Below are 19,633 nucleotides of genomic sequence, written 5' to 3' on the forward strand. Positions count from 1 at the left end.
AATTGGGGTTTCATTCAAGGAGTGGTTCGTTTAGAGCTCCATTAACGGTTCAATTTTGCTTGAAGTAAAGGGTTCATGTAGGAAAATAAGGTTGGAGATGTGGATTGAGGCTGAATCTTCTCTCATGTCAGAAGACAACCTAGGGTTCAACTGAGCCAAGGGATCTTCAGATATAATGAGTTAGACCAGAAAGAGGTTAAGTCAAGGTGAAAATATAGTCTTGGAAGGACAGGACATGTACCTGTAAAAGTAAGCCATACCCAAAGATGTGAGAAGCTCAAGAAGGCATTACAAATCCCAGGCAAGTAAGTTGCCGAGTGGGACAGAGGCAGGGAGGAGCAATCAGTCAGGGCAATCTTAGACATGGCTGGCAAGGCCCAGAGTGTGGGCAGTCCAAGATTTTTCCCAGCTGGTACAGAGAATCCAGGCTGATGCCTGCTGTCCTTTTATCATAGCCTTCTGGGGTTGGGTGACTCTGGGATGGCAAAGATTGGTAGTCAAAAGGAGGTGGGAGGCCCACAGGTAAGGCTTGTACATATTAAATTCAGAAGTAAAAAGACTAGGCTTAACCTCAGATTTTCTTTTCTTCATGCACAAAACCCAAAGCTTCTCATTGCAGATGTTAAATGTGTTAATATGTGGCATTTAATATTATTTTTGAATTCTAAAATAGGAACTGAATTGGGCACAAGGCATATTTTTACCATTAGGAAGAAAACCACTTTATAAGATAGTGATACACAGATATGATATCTTTTAAATAAATGAGACTAATTTTGTTTATGTTGTATGAAAAGAATCTCCAGGAAGGGGATAATATTTGCTTAGTATATAAGTGATGCTTATAGCATCTGTAATGATTTTATCTTTTCTGTAAAGTATTCAGGCTTTCTTCTCATGATAGTATTTATTAGTTGATTCTTGATAATTTTTGCAAGTTGAAAAATGAAGTCATGAATTTTTCCTAATGTCTTCCTTAGTGTTTTTCTGGTAGAAAGAGCAGAACTCAGTATCTGTTATAGTGAATTATTTATTGATATTAAATTTCCTTTTTTCCTACTTAGAGACCCTGATAGTTTTATAGAAATACAGTTCTTGCGAGTGTAATGCAATCTTACCTTGTAAATTACTTTTGAAGTTATTTGATGGGAAAATTTTGTAACATTAGCTTCTTGACTCAGATGTGAACTATGAGTATTTTCCACCGTTGAGATTTTGGTTTTATGATACAGGTAAATGAATTCAATGAGGGAGCTGGTAAAAGATTTATAGTAGAGATTAGATCTGACCTGAATATTGGAGGAAGGGTAAGATTTAAGAAAGGAAGAAGAATGTTTCCAATTGGTAAAGTTATGGAAACAAAGAAAAGAGAAAGTGTTAGGTTCATAGCCTATTAAATAGCAATGAAATGATAAGTTTGTCTGGAGCCGGTTGTCATGGAGAATATAAGAACTGAGACTGAGAAGGAGAGTTGGCATGTCTGGGCTGCCCTGGCAACCTGTTATGCTATGGCTGACTGTCTCCTACACTGTGTTTCTGTAAACACTGGATCTGACAGGTGGTAGTGTATGTTCCCTGCAAAAAGGGAATTTTGCAGTCAAATAATTTTGGGAAATACTGATTCAAGAGACTGTGACTCTCAAAGGGCAAAGTGCAAACAGTATTTCCCCATGACCAGAGACCCCTTTTGCCAAAAAATATATACTGGAGTCAGTGTTCTGTGGATCCTAGTTTGATAACTGATACTGAGGGTTTCTGAGACTCAGTTCAGTTTTGGATCAGGCACAGGGAGTGTTCAGCGTGTTTCAGAAAGATTATCTTAGCGTCCACTTGTGGATCAAATTGGAGGAGGATGCATAGAGGTGGGATGGGTAGTGCAGGTCAGGCAGGGGAAATTCACTAATGCAGGGAAGGTCAGGAAACTGAACATCTGCTGGCAAGTGGAAGGTGTGCTGTGTGAAGGTGATGCTGACCTGAAACAGCCTGATGACAGTCGGAAAGCAATGGAAATGGCAGATGTGAGAGATGCTCAAAAGAAAGACACCTAAGTGCTTTTTGGTAGACTGGCTATTGAGGGTGAGACATGGTGAAGAATCACATGTCTTCTCAGATATAAACTAGAGTGACTGGGAGAATTATGACTTTAATAGGAACTGGCAAGCCAGAAGTCCTGGGTTTCACTCCTAGCTTTGCCAATAGCAAATGTGACCTTAAGCAAGCCATTTCATCTCCTGTGGCATCAGTTGCCTCGAATACCAGATAAGGATATTTGGGTAGGGCATGTTGATCCTTTTTGGCTAGTAGGTAACGATTCTCTAGTCTGACAGACTCTGAGCTCCTTAAAATCAAGAAGTGCCTTATCCTTATCTGTACCCCATGCATAGCACAGTACCAATTAATGGGTGGATGAAGGAATAAATGAACAAATGGAAATCAGTTAATGATGATAAATTTGGTTCTGAACAGGTTGAATTTGAGATGACACTAGATTTCCAAATAATTTTGAAAATACAGTACTTAATTTGTGGGATGGGAATCAGGTCTGGAGGCAAGATTTGTGAGTATCCTTTGGAGGTCTTCACAGAAGGGATGAAGAGCATATGGAAATTCTAAAATAAGAACAGAGCACAGGAAGAAATTTGCAGCAGGCCTAAGATAGCCCCCAGGTGCTCACCTTTAGAGGCCCTGCAAAGAGGGGAGAGGCTGTTAATTCACAGAGAAGGAAGGCCAAGAGGAGAATCAGCTGGCTGAGAGCTCACCAGGTCATCCTGCATGTCTTTCTACCCTATTATGCCTTGTCCATCACCATTTTCTACTGAAGGATCTTCTGAATCTTGCTCATGTATAAGATCAGTTGTGCCAAATGGCCACTATTTAATTTCTGACAGTTGAGCTATGCATCAGTGATTAGTTTTCTTTATTAGGATGTGATTCTTTTTAATTAGTTTCTTGATATGATCTGAGTTCACAGTAGAAGCAGGGATGATTAAAACCAAGCAGTGCCACCTACTGATCTAACAGTCAGTCTCTAATTGATGGCCTGCTCAAAAAATAAAATTAAAGGTTGTTGTAGGGGTTTAGAGACTACCTTGCTTTCTGTTAGGTCCTTCAGCCTCTTTGTCCACTAAGGAAGGATATTTTCTTCAAATGAGGTTAACTTAAAAAGTAAGTTTAAAAACCAAAAAGAAAAAAAATGGTACTTTAGGGTCTGAAAATAAGTAATAAATGATATGCTTATTTTCTCAGACCTTTGTCTATATATCTGGTTCTTTAAATGCATCAGCTAAAATAGAGGTTAGTTTAGCCCTTATTGTGTTCCTTGCATATTGAGTGTTTTATGGGAACATTGTTCCTCTTTTAGAGGCTCTTTCAATTTAAAGCAAGTAGATTCAAGATTAAGAAATCAATCACTGTCCATAAATTGTCAAAAGGTGGTGAGGGTTTGAATTTAAATCACATTTTGTTTATATGATCTTGTGAGAAGTAGTTTGACTCAGTGCTGTAAGAATGATCCAAAACTCTGGAACTACAGGTTCTTACTCTATTCTATAACCTTTTCACCGCTTGACACCTGGTTGGTTCCACTGTCTCAGTTCACTTTCTTCTCATCATGCTCATTGAATACCATTGCTATAGGGTCTGTTGGGAGAATCTTGGGGAGTTACGCCTGGGCATCTTTGGATCTTGTGTGGTCACAGAGTATAGAAGTGGAAGTTTGTCTTTTGAGAGACCCCAGACATGTTCATTAGTGGAAGAAAGGTATGGGCAAAAACACAAGAAGTAGGCAGTTTTGGGCAAATACATGAAAACTGGATGGAAGGGATTTTTTTTAACTTAGTTTGTAATTTATTGATATTCTAATAGTAATCACTGACATTCTAATAGTAACAAAAATTGTTGTTCTAGTCATTAAAACATGTTGTGTATTACTGCTATTTACATCAAGTTCCTCATGTCAGTTCTTTTGATAACATCTCAAAATACTAATGTCCTTAACCTAAAATTTCCCTTTATTCCTTACCTAGGGAAGGCACTAGGTTCTATAGAATACTGATCATTTCTCAAGCCACCTACATCCACACAGGTTTCTTTCCCCTTTGGGAAAGAATCACAAAATTGAGTCTATTATGCATGCGTTGTGCCTTCCAGAAAAACGAGTGAAATGGACTACTTTCAGAAATGTAATATTCTATTTTACTAGATGGACTCTAGCTGTACAGAATTTTGACAGTCTTATTCTCTAATTTCCTTTGCTTATGTCTCTTGAGTACCTTGAGTGAGAGAGATTTAAAGACAAAAAACACAGTTCTGAGAATTGAGAGGCAGAAGAATATTACAGGGCAAAAAGAGAGAATTAAGATTTGGATTTCCATGGGCATCTAGGAGTCCTCTGAGAAATCACAGCATAGGTGTGATAGCCTTGCTTCTGAACTCTGGTACTGCTACTCAGGTCACATTTTTAAAATGCAGCAATTTTCTGAATGTTGAACACTAGATACTTTCTCAAAAAGAAATGTCTGAGAATTTAAAGATATTTGCCCAAACTGGCCTTAACTGATTGACTGACTGACATCAGGGAAAACATGTCTGCTTCTTTTAGCAAGTGTCTTCCATCAAAGCAGACTTCATCCAGTATTCCTAGGAAGCTTGAGCTTAATTTAACTAAGTCTTTTAAAGGGAGAGAAACTTGATAATTTCTTTATTATCATGTAAGAAACAGTAAACCGTGCTTTGTCGTCACCTAAGCCTGCAGAAAACAGGGGATTCAGCAATTCAGACTTTGAAAGCACAGCTCAAATTTAGTTTACTTTATTTTTCTCAAATTGGCATCGCATGTGAGCTCAGCAGAACTAGGTTGGGTGGGAGCCCAGATGGCTAGCAAAGTGGAAGGATTGAGCTTTTTACTGCAAACCCCTTCCACTTCTCGTACCATTAGTCGTGAGTCACATTGCAAACGTGGGGGCTGACTTCTTGGAAATGGACACCGGAAAGGAGAAAAGAGGACAGGGATGTGCTGAGAACAAACTGTCCTTGACAAGTCATGGCTCTTCCATCAGCATGGTTTTCCCATTCTTCACCCTTTATTATTGTTCATCCTCTCAGATCTTTGTGCGCAGCTAAATCTTTTCCATTTGTGCTGGTATATTCACTGTTGTATTTGAGAACCAGTGGAGGTAGAGGGAGACTTAGGGAAGTCTTAGAACCATCAAGGTTCCTCATGGCTTGTTAAATAAATTAAGACCGTTCTTTGTTGAAAGTGACGCAGGTCTCGCTCTCTCCAGAGGAATGTAGGAACATCACATACAACTACCTCAGCTCCACAAAATCCCACTGGAGTTTTTGCTGTACCTGGGTTGGAGTATCTCACCCAAAAGAGATCTTCTGTGAAACATTCTCCGAGAGATGGCCAAATCTTTTTTTTTTTAAGATTTTTTTTTTAGATGTGGTGGACCGTTTTTTAAAGTCTTTATTGAATTTCTCACAATATTGTTTGTTTTATGTTCTGGTTTTTTGGCGACAAGGCATGTGGGATCTTAGGTCCTTGACCAGGGATGGACCCCACACTCCCTGTGTTGGAAGGTAAAGTCTTAACCACTGGACCTCCAGGGACATCTCCCCGGAATAGCCAGATCTTAAAACCTTGTCTTAAAAACTTTTCTGGTCTGAATCAAAACTTGCCTAAATTCAGTTTCCTCTCCCAGGAGATATACTGAAAGAGAAAAATCTCTTTGCGTGCCATGTGCCAATTCAGTCTTTTCTTTTTTTTTTTTTTAATTTTATTTTATTTTTAAACTTTACATAATTGTATTAGTTTTGCCAAATATCAAAATGAATCCACCACAGGTATACATGTGTTCCCCACCCTGAACCCTCCTCCCTCCTCCCTCCCCGTACCCTCCCTCTGGGTCGTCCCAGTGCACTAGCCCCAGGCATCCAGTATCGTGCATCGAACCTGGACTGGCAACTCGTTTCATACATGATATTTTACATGTTTCAATGCCATTCTCCCAAATCTTCCCACCCTCTCCCTCTCCCACAGAGTCCATAAGACTGTTCTATACATCAGTGTCTCTTTTGCTGTCTCGTACACAGGGTTATTGTTACCATCTTTCTAAATTCCATATATATGCGTTAGTATACTGTATTGGTGTTTTTCTTTCTGGCTTACTTCACTCTGTATAATAGGCTCCAGTTTCATCCACCTCATTAGAACTGATTCAAATGTATTCTTTTTAATGGCTGAGTAATACTCCATTGTGTATATGTACCACTGCTTTCTTATCCATTCATCTGCTGATGGACATCTAGGTTGCTTCCATGTCCTGGCTATTATGAACAGTGCTGCGATGAACATTGGGGTACACGTGTCTCTTTCCCTTCTGGTTTCCTCAGTGTGTATGCCCAGCAGTGGGATTGCTGGATCATAAGGCGGTTCTATTTCCAGTTTTTAAGGAATCTCCACACTGTTCTCCATAGTGGCTGTACTAGTTTGCATTCAGTCTTTTCTTTCAATGATAATTACAATAGTTTACCTTTAGTTTTTAGCTTCTATTTTTTCTTATTTCTCTTTGAGACACTTCTATTAATATTTGCCCCAGGTGACAATAAAGAGAACCTTCCATTGATCTGGAAGGTTCTAAGAAAGTCATTGTGGATTATAGCTGCTAATCAGTGCTTCTGTTTTTTCTCTTATTGTCTAATAGAAATTTGACTTTAACTGGATATTTTTATTTCCCAAGAGAAATTCTTTAAATTTTTCTTAAATACGATAAGATAGCGGAAACCATTCTACCAAAAGAATATTTCCATTTTGGTAGAACCTTATGAAATCCATGACACATTATAGCTGCTCTTGAAGTCATTATTCAGCAACCTTGTTCTGAATCGGCTGTACCCTGACCCAACCGGGACAGCTTGGTGAAAATCCTCCAGCGCCCTTCTCAAGAGCTGCACCATGCTAATGTTGACTGTGTCATTCATAGGGACCTCCTGCCAGTCACCTTCCAGAGCACCTGAAAGTTTGGGTGTGCAGCACGTCCTACTGTGTCCACTGGATGAACACCAGGTCCCACTGGCTTCAGTTAAGCCTGATTGTTGGGTGTAGTGTTTTAAAATTTCTCCTGACAGTTTTTAAAAGCAGAGGCCTCACGTTTTGTTATAATTGCAGCAGGGTTCAGGAAATTAAAGAAAAAAGTACTACAGAATCCCAGCTCTGCCACTTAACTGTTTGATGCAGCCTTGGGTGAGAGACTTAACTTCTCCTTGCCTTGGTTTTCACATGTTTAAAATGGGGATAATACTCCTTCACAAGGTTGTAAAGATTGAACTAAATAGTGTACATCAGCACTTAACACAGTACTGGGAACATGAGCTCTCACTTAATAGAAAATAGAATGGTTTGAAGTTAAATACAGTTCAGTCTTATGTTGTGTCTAATCTCTTGCCAGATTAGAGAGTATGATTGGAAAGTGTAACATTTGAGTGGGCAAACGTTTGGATTATTCTTCTAAATGTAAGTTGGGAATTAAAATGCAGCTGTTTTATGATAAATATAGGCAGAGTCATATTGTAAACTACTTTCCAGATAAAACAGTGTATCCATGTATGTAAGCTCAATTGCTCAGTGATGTCTAACTCTTTGTGACCCTATGCACTACAGTCCACCAGGCTCGTCTGTCCATGGGATTTTCCAGGGAGGAATACTGGAGTAAGTTACAGCCCATTCTTCTTGTACTTTGGGCTTTGATTTTCAAAATTTTTCAAGAAATAATTCTTCATTGGAAAGAAGGAAGGAAGGAGATGGGTAATAGATAGGAGGGGAAAAGGTGATTTTAAAGTATTTTATTTTTATCTAAAGATTTTCAATAGAGAATTTTTAAGTCAGTTCAGTCACTCAGTCATGTCCAACTCTTTGTGAACCCATGGACTGCAGCACACCAGGCTTTCCTGTCCCTCACCAACTCCCAGAGTTTGAGCATCAAGTAGGTAATGTCATCCAATCATCTCATCCTCTGTTATCCCCTTCTCCTCCTGCCATCAGTATTGCCCAGCATCAGGGTCTTTTCCAATGAGTTGGTTCTTGGCATCATATGACCAAAGTATTGCAGCTTTAGCATCAGTCCTTCCAATGAGTATTCAGCACTGATTTCCTTTAGGATTGACTAGTTTGATCTCCTTGTTCCAAGGAGTCTCCAAGGGACTCTCAGGAGTCTTCTCCAACACCACAGTTCAAAAGTATCAATTCTTTGGCACTCAGCTTTCTTTATTGTCCAGCTCTCACATCCATACATGACTACTGGAGAAAGCATAGCTTTGACTAGATGGACCTTTGTTGGCAGAGTATTATCTCTGCTTTTCAATATGCTGTCTAGGTTGGTTATAGCTTTTTTTTTTTCTTTTTTTTACTTTACAATATTGTATTGGTTTTGCCATACATCAACATGCATCCACCATGGGTGTACATGTGTTCCCCATCCTGAACCCCCCTCCCACCTCTCTCCCCATACCATCCCTCTGGGTCATCCTAGTGCACCAGCCCCAAGCTTTCTGTATCCTGCATCAAACCTTTTCTTCCAAGGACCAAGTGTCTTTTAATTTCATGGCTGCAGTCACCATCTGCAGTGATTTTGGAGCCCAAGAAAATAAAGTCTGTCATGGTTTCAATTGTTTCCCCATCTATTTGCCATGAAGTGATAGGACCAGATGCCATGATCTTAGTTTAATAATGTTGAGTTTTAAGCCAACTTTTTCACTCTCCTCTTTCACTTTCATCAAGAGGCTCTTTAGTTCCTCTTTGCTTTCTGCCATAAGGGTGGTGTCATCTGCATATCTGAGGTTATTGATATTTCTCCTGGCCATCTTGATTCCAACTTGTGTTTCATCCAGTCTGGGATTTTGCGTGATATACTCTGCATATAAATTAAATAAGCAGGGTGACAATATACAGCCTTGATGTACTCCTTTCCCAATTTGGAACCAATCTGCTGTTCCATGTCTGGTTCTAACTGTTGTTTCTTGACCTACATACAGATTTCTCAGGAGGCAGGTAAAGTATTCTGGTATTCCCATCTCTTTCAGAATTTTCCAGTTTGTTGTGATCTACACAGTCAAAGGCTTTGGCATAGTCAATAAAGCAGAATTATATGTTTTTTCTGGAACTCTCTTGCTTTTTCAATAATCCAACGGATGTTGGCAATATGATCTCTGTTTTCTCTGCCCTTTCTAAATCCAGCTTGAACATCTGGAAATTCTCACTTCACATACTGTTGAAGCCTAGCTTAGAGAATTTTGAGCATTACTCTGCTAGTGTGTGAGATGAGTACAATTGTGCAGTATTTTGAACATTCTTTGGCATTGCCTTTCTTTGGGATTGGAATGAAAACTGACCTTTTCCAGTCCTGTGGCCACTGCTGAGTGTTCCAAATTTGCTGGCATCTTGAGTGCAGCATCATGTTTTAGGAATTGAAATAGCTCAGCTGGAGTTCCACCACCTCCACTAGCTTTGTTCATAGTGATGCTTCCTAAGGCCCACTTGACTTCACATTCCAGGATGTCTGGCTCTAGGTGAGGGATCACACCATTCTGGTTATCTGGGTCATGAAGATCTTTTTTGTATAGTTCTTCTGTGTATTCTTGCCACTCGTCTTAATATCTTCTGCTTCTGTTAGGTCCATACCATTTCTGTCCTTTATTGTACCCATCTAAGAGGAGAGTGAAAAAGCTGGCTTAAAACTCAACATTCAAATAACTAAGATCATAGCATCCGGTCCCATCACTTCATGCAAATAGATGGGGAAACAATGGAAACAGTGACAGACTTTATTTTCTTGGACTCCAAAATCACTGCAGATGGTGACCACAGCCATGAAATTAAAAGACACTTGCTCCTTAGAAGAAAAGCTTATGACTAACCTAGACAGCATATTGAAAAGTAGAGACATTACTTTGCCTACAAAGGTCTGTCTAGTCAAAGCTATGGTTTTTCTAGAAGTCATGTATGGATGTGAGAGCTGGACCATAACGAAAGCAGAGCACTGAAGAATTGATGCTTTTGAATTGTGGTGTTGGAGAAGACTCTTGAGAGTCCCTTGGACTGCAAGGAGATCCAACCAATCCATCCTAAAGGAAATCAGTCCCGAATATTCACTGGAAGGCCTGATGTTGAAGCTGCAATACTTTGACCACCTGATGCCAAGAACTGACTCATTGGAAAAGACTGTGATGCTGGGCAATATTGAAGGCAGGAGGAGAAGGGGACAACAGAGGATGAGATGGTTGGCATCACCAACTTGATGAACATGAGTTCGAGCAGACTCTGGGAGTTGGTGATGGACAGGGAAGGCTGACATGCTGCAGTCCATGGGGTTGCAAAGAGTCGGACTCGACTGAGTGAACTGAACTGAACTGAACTTGCATGAAATATTCCCTTGGTATCTCTAATTTTCTTGAAGAGATCTCTAGTCTTTCCCATTCTATTGTTTTCCTCTTTTTCTTTTCAGTGATCACTACGAAGGCTTTCTTATCTTTCCTTTCCATTCTTTGGAACTCTGCATTCAGATGGGTATATCTTCCCTTTTCTCCTTTGTCTTTGGCTTCTGTTCTTTTCTCAGCTATTTGTAAGGCCTCCTCAGACCACCATTTTGCCTTTTTGCATTTCTTTTTCTTGGGGTAGTCTTGTTCCTTGTCTTCTGTACAATGTCATGAACCTCGGTTCATAGTTCTTCAGGCACTGTGTCTACAAGATCTAATCCATTGAGTCTATTTGTCACTTCCACTGTACAACTGTAAGGGATTTGATTTAGGTCATACCTGAATGGTCTAATGGTTTTCCCTACTTTCTTCAATTTAAGTCTGAATTTTGCAATAAGGGGCTCATGATCTGAGCCACAGTCAGCTCCCAGTCTTGTTTTTGCTGCTTGTATAGAGCTTCTCCCTCTTCAGCTGCAAAGAATATAATCAATCTGATTTTGGTATTGACCATCTGTTGATGTCCATGTATAGAGTCATCTCTTGTGTTGTTGGAAGAGGGTGTTTTCTGTGACCAACGCATTCTCTTGGCAAAACTCTGTTAGTCTTTTCCCTGCTTCATTTTGTACTCCAAGGCCTAATTTGCCTGTAACTCCAGGTATCTCTTGACTTCCTACTTTTGCATTCCAGTCCCCTATGGTGAAAAGGACATCTTTTTTTGGTGTAAGTTCTAGAAGGTCTTGTAGGTCATCATAGAGACATCATAGAGAATTTCTAAAGGTCCTATTTAATCATTGCCAATATCATTTTTTAAGGAGATCATTTTAATGTGATACCCTTCTCATGATCGTATTAATTGCTTATCATGAACCAGTGGCTGTATGTTCACAAATAGCTTTCAAAATGTCTCTAAACTGTCCCTGTCAAGACACTTGGTTGTTCTTGTCCCAGAAGTTCCATTTCCAGAAATATTTAATATTTGGGCCCAAAACACAAACATAGCAAATTAACTTTAAACTTGAAAATTCAAAGTTGATTTCTTCTAGCAGGTCACTTATAAGTGAAATGTAGTGGTGGTTCTGAGGGGAAAACAAAAGATTAAGACCAAGAAGGAAGATCATTACAGTAAAACTGAAGGCCATTTTACCAGTTATTTTCAACAAACAAGATAATGGGCATCTGCAGATTATATTCTACATTCTCAGTCTCTCATTTGGAGCAGGAAAATGGACAACGATGGGAAAGGAGTTGTTTGTGGAAGGCAAAGGAGAACAGCAGGGGGTTCTGGGTGATGAGGCTGGTTTCACAGGCCTGGGAGGAAATGATACTGATGTCAGAGCCAGCGGGGAACATTCTGAATGTTTTGGCTCTCAGAAAGAAACTTTAGAACTGAGCAATAAAGAAAGAAAAATTCTTTTTCAGAGATGACATAAATGACATGGTAGTTAACTTCAGAAATGTCTGAAAAGTAATATGAAATATATCAAAGATACATAAGTAAAAATGGGATCATCTTAGGCTGATGACCTGTTTCTGGTATTTGCACTCTCAGTGAGTTTTTGCTGTTAAAAAAAAAAATTAAGTTCTTTAACTTTTATTTTAATTCCAGCTAAAAAATAAAAGTGTCCTTCTACATGTTCCGAACTCCTTGATATGACCTTGTGTGAGAAGCATCCCTCTGTGACAGAAAACTGAATGACCATACTTCTGTTTTTTTTTTAATTTTATTTTATTTTTAAACTTTACATAATTGTATTAGTTTTGCCAAATATCAAAATGAATCCGCCACAGGTATACATGTGTTCCCCATCCTGAACCCTCCTCCCTCCTCCCTCCCCATACCATCCCTCTGGGCCGTCCCAGTGCACCAGCCCCAAGCATCCAGTATCGTGCATCGAACCTGGACTGGCAACTCATTTCATACATGATATTTTACATGTTTCAATGCCATTCTCCCAAATCTTCCCACCCTCTCCCTCTCCCACAGAGCCCATAAGACTGTTCTACCAATACAGTATACTAACGCATATATATGGAATTTAGAAAGATGGTAACAATAACCCTGTGTACGAGACAGCAAAAGACATACTTCTGTTTTTACAGATATACTCAGCACTCTTAATGCACATTAGCTGCTACAAGCCCAGGAGAGGGTTTAGAATAGGATTTGTCCTTGAATTATCTCCTGGGGCTCAGTAAAAGCTGTAAATTACTAGCAGATGTCGTAGACACAATAAAACCACTGCTGCCTAGGATAAGGAAGCAAGGTACCCACAGTCGCATTCTCCCAGTCTGAACACCCGGTGGGCTCAGATTCTCTTGTATTGGTCTTCCCTCGCCATGCAGAAGGCTTTCTCAGCCTCCAAGCCATCCATATCAGACAGTCTGCTCCTGGATCACATCCAGATGTTAGTGCTCCTTCCTCTGGGAGATTCTGATAGCCTCTCTGGAGCATGTCTGTCCCACCTTTTCCCAACTCACCAGTTGGAGGAAGGCATGGCAGCCCACTTCAGTATTCTTGCCTGGAGAACCCCATGGGCAGAGAAGCCTGGCAGACTATAGTCCATGGGGTTGCAAAGAATCAGACATGACTGAGTCAGTAAGCACAATCTGATAATCAGACTTCTTTGAAGATGGGGTGTGCAAAAGTGCCTCTGGGATAATACTTAAGTGTATTCCCTTCTTGTGTGCACATGGGCCCTGGATTTTCTTGCTTGAATAATGTTTTTGAAAGTGGTTCAGACCAGGCCAAACCATAAGACTTGAATTTATCCACAGGTAGTGAGCTTATCTGTCTTCCAGCATATCCTTTCTGGGGCATTTCCTACCATTTTGGTGAGGCTTTTCCAGTAGAGATTTTCTAGGGATCCACGATGGCCTCTGTGGTCAAGCAGTTTGAATGGGAACAGGTTAGCTGTATCCATTCTATACTTCCAAACAAAGCAGAGTCTGATCCCTCCAGGGGAATACATTTGTCTTGTGGGTTAGGAGTAAGCCCAGGTCTTCAACCATTCTAAGATGGACTAGCCACTGATATACCACTGAATAGATGAACCACCTTTTCTGCTTGGCCTCTCTGCTCATTCTAGCCACAAACATTCCCAGCACTCCATATCACCAGAATCCCCACAAATCAAAATGGGCCAGGTATTCACTATTTATCAGAAGAGAGCAGATACCAGTTACAAGTTTGGAAAAGGGCTACAGTGAGATGCCCAAATAAGTGAAAGTGCTTCAGATCTGATCAGATCAATCACGTCTGACTCTTTGCGACCCCATGAATCGCAGCACGCCAGGCCTCCCTGTCCATCACAAACTCCCTGAGTTCACTCAGACTCATGTCCATCGAGTCAGTGATGCCATCCAGCCATCTCATCCTCTGTCGTCCCCTTCTCCTCCTGCCCCCAATCCCTCCCAGCATCAGAGTGTTTTCCAGTGAGTCAACTCTTCGTGTGAGGTGGCCAAAGTACTGGAGTTTCAGCTTTAGCATCATTCCTTCCAAAGAAATCCCAGGACTGATCTCCTTTAGAATGGACTGGTTGGATCTCCTTGCAGTCCAAGGGACTCTCAAGAGTCTTCTCCAACACCACAGTTCAAAAGCATCCATTCTTCGGCGCTCAGCTTTCTTCACAAAAGTGCTTAGGACTTCCCTATTCCCTGCATGATCTCAAAAGTCCCTGTCAGATCTAAAACTGTATGACTTTTGGGTTCCAGTTGAGAAGGTGGCAGAAATAGGTTGCAAAGATGAATAGGCAACTGCCAATAACTACACATTGTGCAAACTGAATGGATACAACCAATTCAATAAATATGTTGAACACTTACTCTGAGCCACCTCTGGTTTAGGTGCTGGAGATAGACGAGCACCCACCCTCACAGAGCCTTCATCCTAGTGGGCTGAAGGGATGTGAGAGCTCCCAGGACCCACGTGACCCCCACAGCCCTCACTGCTCCTTCTTGGAGTCTCCATGCCCTTTATTCTCCTGAAGCAGGGACATACAACCTGAGAAGCACACTCACCAGACAGTTACCTTCTTAAGCAAACCCAAATTGACTCTACTTTTGTCTTCCTTGCCCTCTTGTTTGATATCTGCATTTTAAACCACTTTTGTGTCTGCTTACTTCTTTATTCCAACACTGTGTTCATGTCAAGTCAGAATGGAAATAGAACATGCATGTTGGATTGTTGAAACTGGATCCTGATTATTTATCGTCACCTTCCTTAGTTTTTTATTTAGTTGGTAGGAGTGTTTATACATTTTTGGATGTGCTTATCACCGATACTCTACTTGGCCTTATTTATAAAAACCTTAGAAAAAAACACATTTTCTTCCCTAATTTTTCTGATATTTTCATGTTAGTCATTCCAAGTGGCAAAAGAATAACATCAATCATAGCAAGCCATTATTTGCTGAGCTCTTACTGTGTACTAAATGTGGGTCAAAAGCATTTGACGTCATGATCCCTCATCATGGAAGCCCTTTGAGGCAGGTACTATAACGTGTCCTTTTACAGCCCTGAGAGGTTACATGGTTAGTAGAAAATGTTTTTCAAAAGGGTATCTCAAGGGGATTCTGATATTGTCGTATGTTGCATTACAGTTTCGAACCTCAGTTTTCTTATTACAACTTTTGAGTAGTTGGAGTTAAAATGAGAAATAATATCACACAGGATCAGAACCAGAGTTTGATTTGGCCATCATTCTGCCTCAGACCATTGCTATTTTCACAAAATAAGAGTATTTCCTTACGCTGTCACTCAAAGGTTCAGAATGGGGTTTCTCCATCAAGTGAATTAGATAACTTCTTTGCGTGTGAAAAGCAGTATCTGGATCTTATGTAGCTAAAGCACAGATAGCAGTTATCACATATATTTTAAGATATTTGTGTACATTTTTATCATCCCTCTAAGAGATGAGCTCCATGCAATCTTAGACCTTGCCTTTCTTAATCTCTGAAGCCCAACGCTGTACACGCATTGGCATACAATGAATGTTAGTTGAATCTACAAACTTTAGAAAATGCCCTAAGTACTCTAGCTTCCTTTAGTAAGTAATTGTAAATCCATTTACTCACTGAAATGATCTTTGATGCTTTTTTCCAGCTTGTATCACCTCTTGACAAGTAATAGAAATTTCCTATCTATTGGGTAAAGTTGTGCTTTCTTTTATTTTTTGTCAAAATATTTCCTTCAAATTTCCTAGAGTTATAATAACAGCATTTAAAGCAGTGTCTTCCCTTCATCATATTGTTTGTTTGTTTTTTAATTTTATTTTATTTTTAAACTTTACAAAATTGTATTAGTTTTGCCAAATATCAAAATGAATCCGCCACAGGTATACATGTGTTCCCCATCCTGAACCATCCTCCCTCCTCCCTCCCCATTGTTTTTTAATGATTCTTTCATGTTTTTAGGAAGGCGATGTCTGGCCCAATTCATCAGCTGAAATCACTGTGTACTTTAATCCCCAGGAAGCCAAGCTCTACCAGCAGACCATCTACTGTGACATTTCAGGTAAAGACTTCCTTCATGTGGTAAATTCAGGTTACCAAGGGCCCAGCGCATAAAGTGGTGAAGTGCTGTGTGTGTGAGAATATTGGGGTTTATGTGCAGTACATGATATCGGGAGGAGAATAATAGAGGCAAGTTAAGCACTTCATACTTCTTTCTAGAACAGATCAAACTTTGAAGTACCTTATAATTGTGGTGTGCTGGGTGGGGATGGAAAACCATGGATCTAGGTTACCCCTTGATTTTGAGAGCAGTAAGAATATTAGTTGGAATTCTCTTGCTTTTTCTATGATCCAAGCAAGAGAATTTCAACTAATATTCTTATTGCTCTATAAATCAAAGAATAATTTGGATCATAGAAAAAGCAAGAGAATTCCAGAAAAACATCTATTTCTGCTTCACTATGCTAAAGCCTTTGATTGTGTGGATCACAACAAATTGGAAAATTCTTTAAGAGATGGGAATACCAGAACACCTTACCTACCTCCTGAGAAATCTGTATGGAGGTCAAGAAGCAACAGTTAGAACCGGACATGGAACAGTGGATTGGTCCAAATTGGGAAAGGAGTACATCAAGGATGTATATTGTCACCTTGCTTATTTAACTTATATGCAGAGTACATCATGAGAAACACTGGGCTGGATGAAGTACAAGCTGGAATCAAGATTGCCAATAGAATATCAGTAACCTCAGATATGCAGATGACACCACCCTTATGGCAGAAAGCAAAGAGGAACTAAAAAGCCTCTTGATGAAAGTTAAAGAGGAGAGTGGAAAAAGTTGGCTTAATACTCAACATTCAGAAAACTAAGATCATGGCATCTGGTCCCATCACTTCATGGCAAATAGATGGGGAAACAGTGGAAACAGTGAGAGACTTTATTTTCTTGGGCTCCAAAATCACGGCAGATGGTGACTGCAGCCATGAAATTAAAAGACGCTTCCTCATTGGAAGAGAAGCTATGACCAACCTGGACAGTATATTAAAAAGCAGAGACATTTCTTTGCCAAAAAAGGGCTGTCAAGGCTATGGTTTTTCCAGTAGTCATGTATGGATGTGAGAGTTGGATCATAATGAAAGCTGAGCACTGAAGAATTGATGGTTTTGAACTGTGGTGTTGAAGGAGACTCTTGAGAATCCCTCAGACTGCAAGGAGAGCAAACCAGTCAACCCTAAAGGAAATCTGTCCTGAATATTCATTGGAAGGACTGATGCTGAGATGGAAGCTCCAATACTTTGGCCACCTGATGCAAAGAACTGACTCATTTGAAAAGACCCTGATGCTGGGAAAGATTGAGGACAGGAAGAGAAGGGGATGACAGAGGGTGAGATGGTTGGATGGCATCACCGACTTATTGAACCTGAGTTTGAGCAAGCTCTGGATGATGGGTAAGGAAGCCTGTCTCTGGGGTCGCAAAGAGTTGGACATGACTGAGTGACTGAACTGAAGAATATTAGTAGTAACAGTAGTATTTGCTCAATAGTAATAGTATTAGTTGCTCAATCATATCTGACTCTTTGTGACCCCATGAACTGTAGCCCTCCAGGCTCCTCGTGTACGGGATTCTCCAGGCAAGAATGCTGGGGTGGATTGCCACATCCTTCTCCAGAGGATCTGCTTGACCCAGGGATTGAATTCTGGTCTCCTGCATTGCAGGCAGATTCTTTACTATCTGAGCTACAGGGAAGTCCCAGAGTAAGAATATTACTTGACACAAATTCTCACAATGTTATGTTTTATTCTTTTTATAGTATTTGGATAGTTAATTTTTTCCTTTTTAAGTTTTTGTCAGAATAATGCATGCCAAGTGAGATGGGAAGGTAGCCTGGCAGTGGCCAGAGCCACAAAGAAGGTATACTGGTAGGGTGGCAACCTGATGGCTTCAGGAGATTGGATACATATAGAGGAATTAAGCAAAAAAATAAGTATATTGAGGATAACAAGAGCTAGTAATTTTCACTCAGAGAAGGGAAATAGAGATATGGGAAGGAGGAAGCCTAAGATGAGCCCTTTGTTATTGGAGTGGAATGGTAGATGTCATCTTAGTTAATACCAGCAGTAATAGAGCAAATCAACCTCATATAGCACCTGCTAGGATGCAGTGGAAACACAGCATCTCTTCAATGATATTAAATGCTTACTTGGGTCTAATCACAAGGAAGCCTCAGACTAACCCAAGTTGGAGGACAAAACATCATGACATCTGGGTGCAACATGTGAGCCTGGATTGGATTCTTTGCTACAAAGGAGATTATTGAGAGCAAAGGAATATAAAGAAGTTCTTTGTACTACTAAGGAGAGTTTTATATATTTTAAAAATGTTTCAGAATTTTAAAAAAAAGCTGATATCAATAAATAAGTAAAATTACATATAGTAAGATTATAAAGCTAAATAATAGTCTTATTTCTTCAGTATTGCTTTCTAAGAAGTACTTTTAGCTGTTTCTTGCTTATATGGTTATTTGTTGATTTATCAACTTCACATACTACTTTTGAGTCCTCAATATAAAAAATGAGGATTCAGTTCACTTCTATCTTCTCTACCCCTTTGTGGACTTAATAGATTATAATTTACATGCAGTAAAATTCACTTTTTGGATATACAGTTCTGTGAACTTTGGCAGATGTAAACAGTGATGTAGCCACCACCAAAAGCAAGCGTAGAATATTTCCACCACCCAGTAAAATTTCTTCATGCCCCCCTTTGCAGACAGTTCTATCCCCCACCTTAATCCCTGGTAACCCAATTATTTTTATTATATTTATTTTACTTTATGAGGTTTACTTATGGTCTTAAATAGCCTTTACTTATATTTAGAACCATACATTTGTGTCCATCAGCTCTACAATATCCTTGGGTGAGTTGTCTGCCCACTATAGTTCTCCCTCTTCTGTGAGTTCTACTTTTGTGTTGTCATGGTTGATAACCACATTCAAGCCTTCTGTTTTGTCTACATAAATTTTATACACTGGAGGGCCAAACTGTACTCTGGGATTACATTTTATCCTCTATTGGTTGAGTGTTCTGACCTTAAGTTGCTCAAAGAATGTCCCTAAGGTCTGAATCTTGTAGATTCTCTTTCTTGACTGTCCACCACCTTCTCACAACTATACCTCATTTTAACTCACTTCATAATTGACTTGACTCTTCCATACAGTTTTTGGTATTTTCCCCCCTGTGGTTTCTAATTTCTCATTTTTAAAATTTATATCTAAATTTAGGGTTCATGCTCTTCTTCTCCTTGAAGATATTTCCTCAGAGCCCATCAGCTTTCTATTCTAATTTAGATCATTTACTTCCTGCACAGTTTATATCCAGGAGTTTTTTTTTTTTTTTAATTTCCATGTGCGTTCCATTATATCTTTTGACTCTCATTTTACTCAAGTAGTTTCCTCAGAAGGTGTATCTAGATGGGAAACTTTGATCCTTGCATGCAAGAAAATGTCTTATTCTCCCTCCATACCCACTTGATGGGCTTTTCAGGTTGTGCTACAGATAAAGAACCTGTCTGCCAGTGCAGGAGACTTAAGAAACACGGCTTCAATCCCTGGGTCAGGAGGATCCCCTGGAGGAGGGCAGCAAACCACTCCAGTGTTCTTGCCTGCAGAAGCCTATGGACAGAGGAGCCTGGCAGGCTACGGTCCATTGGGT

The 19,633-nt window shown here is 39.9% G+C and overlaps 1 protein-coding gene across 1 annotated transcript in view; it reads left to right on the forward strand.

Annotated features, from left to right (window-relative positions):
* The window catches only part of HYDIN (HYDIN axonemal central pair apparatus protein), a 419,919-nt gene that overhangs the window by 159,064 nt on the left and 241,222 nt on the right, over window positions 1-19,633 (forward strand). Inside the window, 1 exon segment of the mRNA XM_055554109.1 lies at window positions 15,882-15,981. Within this exon segment, the coding sequence (XP_055410084.1) occupies window positions 15,882-15,981 (100 nt within the window).

Source organism: Bubalus kerabau, chromosome 17 (genome assembly GCF_029407905.1).
Source record: "Bubalus kerabau isolate K-KA32 ecotype Philippines breed swamp buffalo chromosome 17, PCC_UOA_SB_1v2, whole genome shotgun sequence".
Classification (NCBI taxonomy): Eukaryota; Metazoa; Chordata; class Mammalia; order Artiodactyla; family Bovidae; genus Bubalus; species Bubalus kerabau.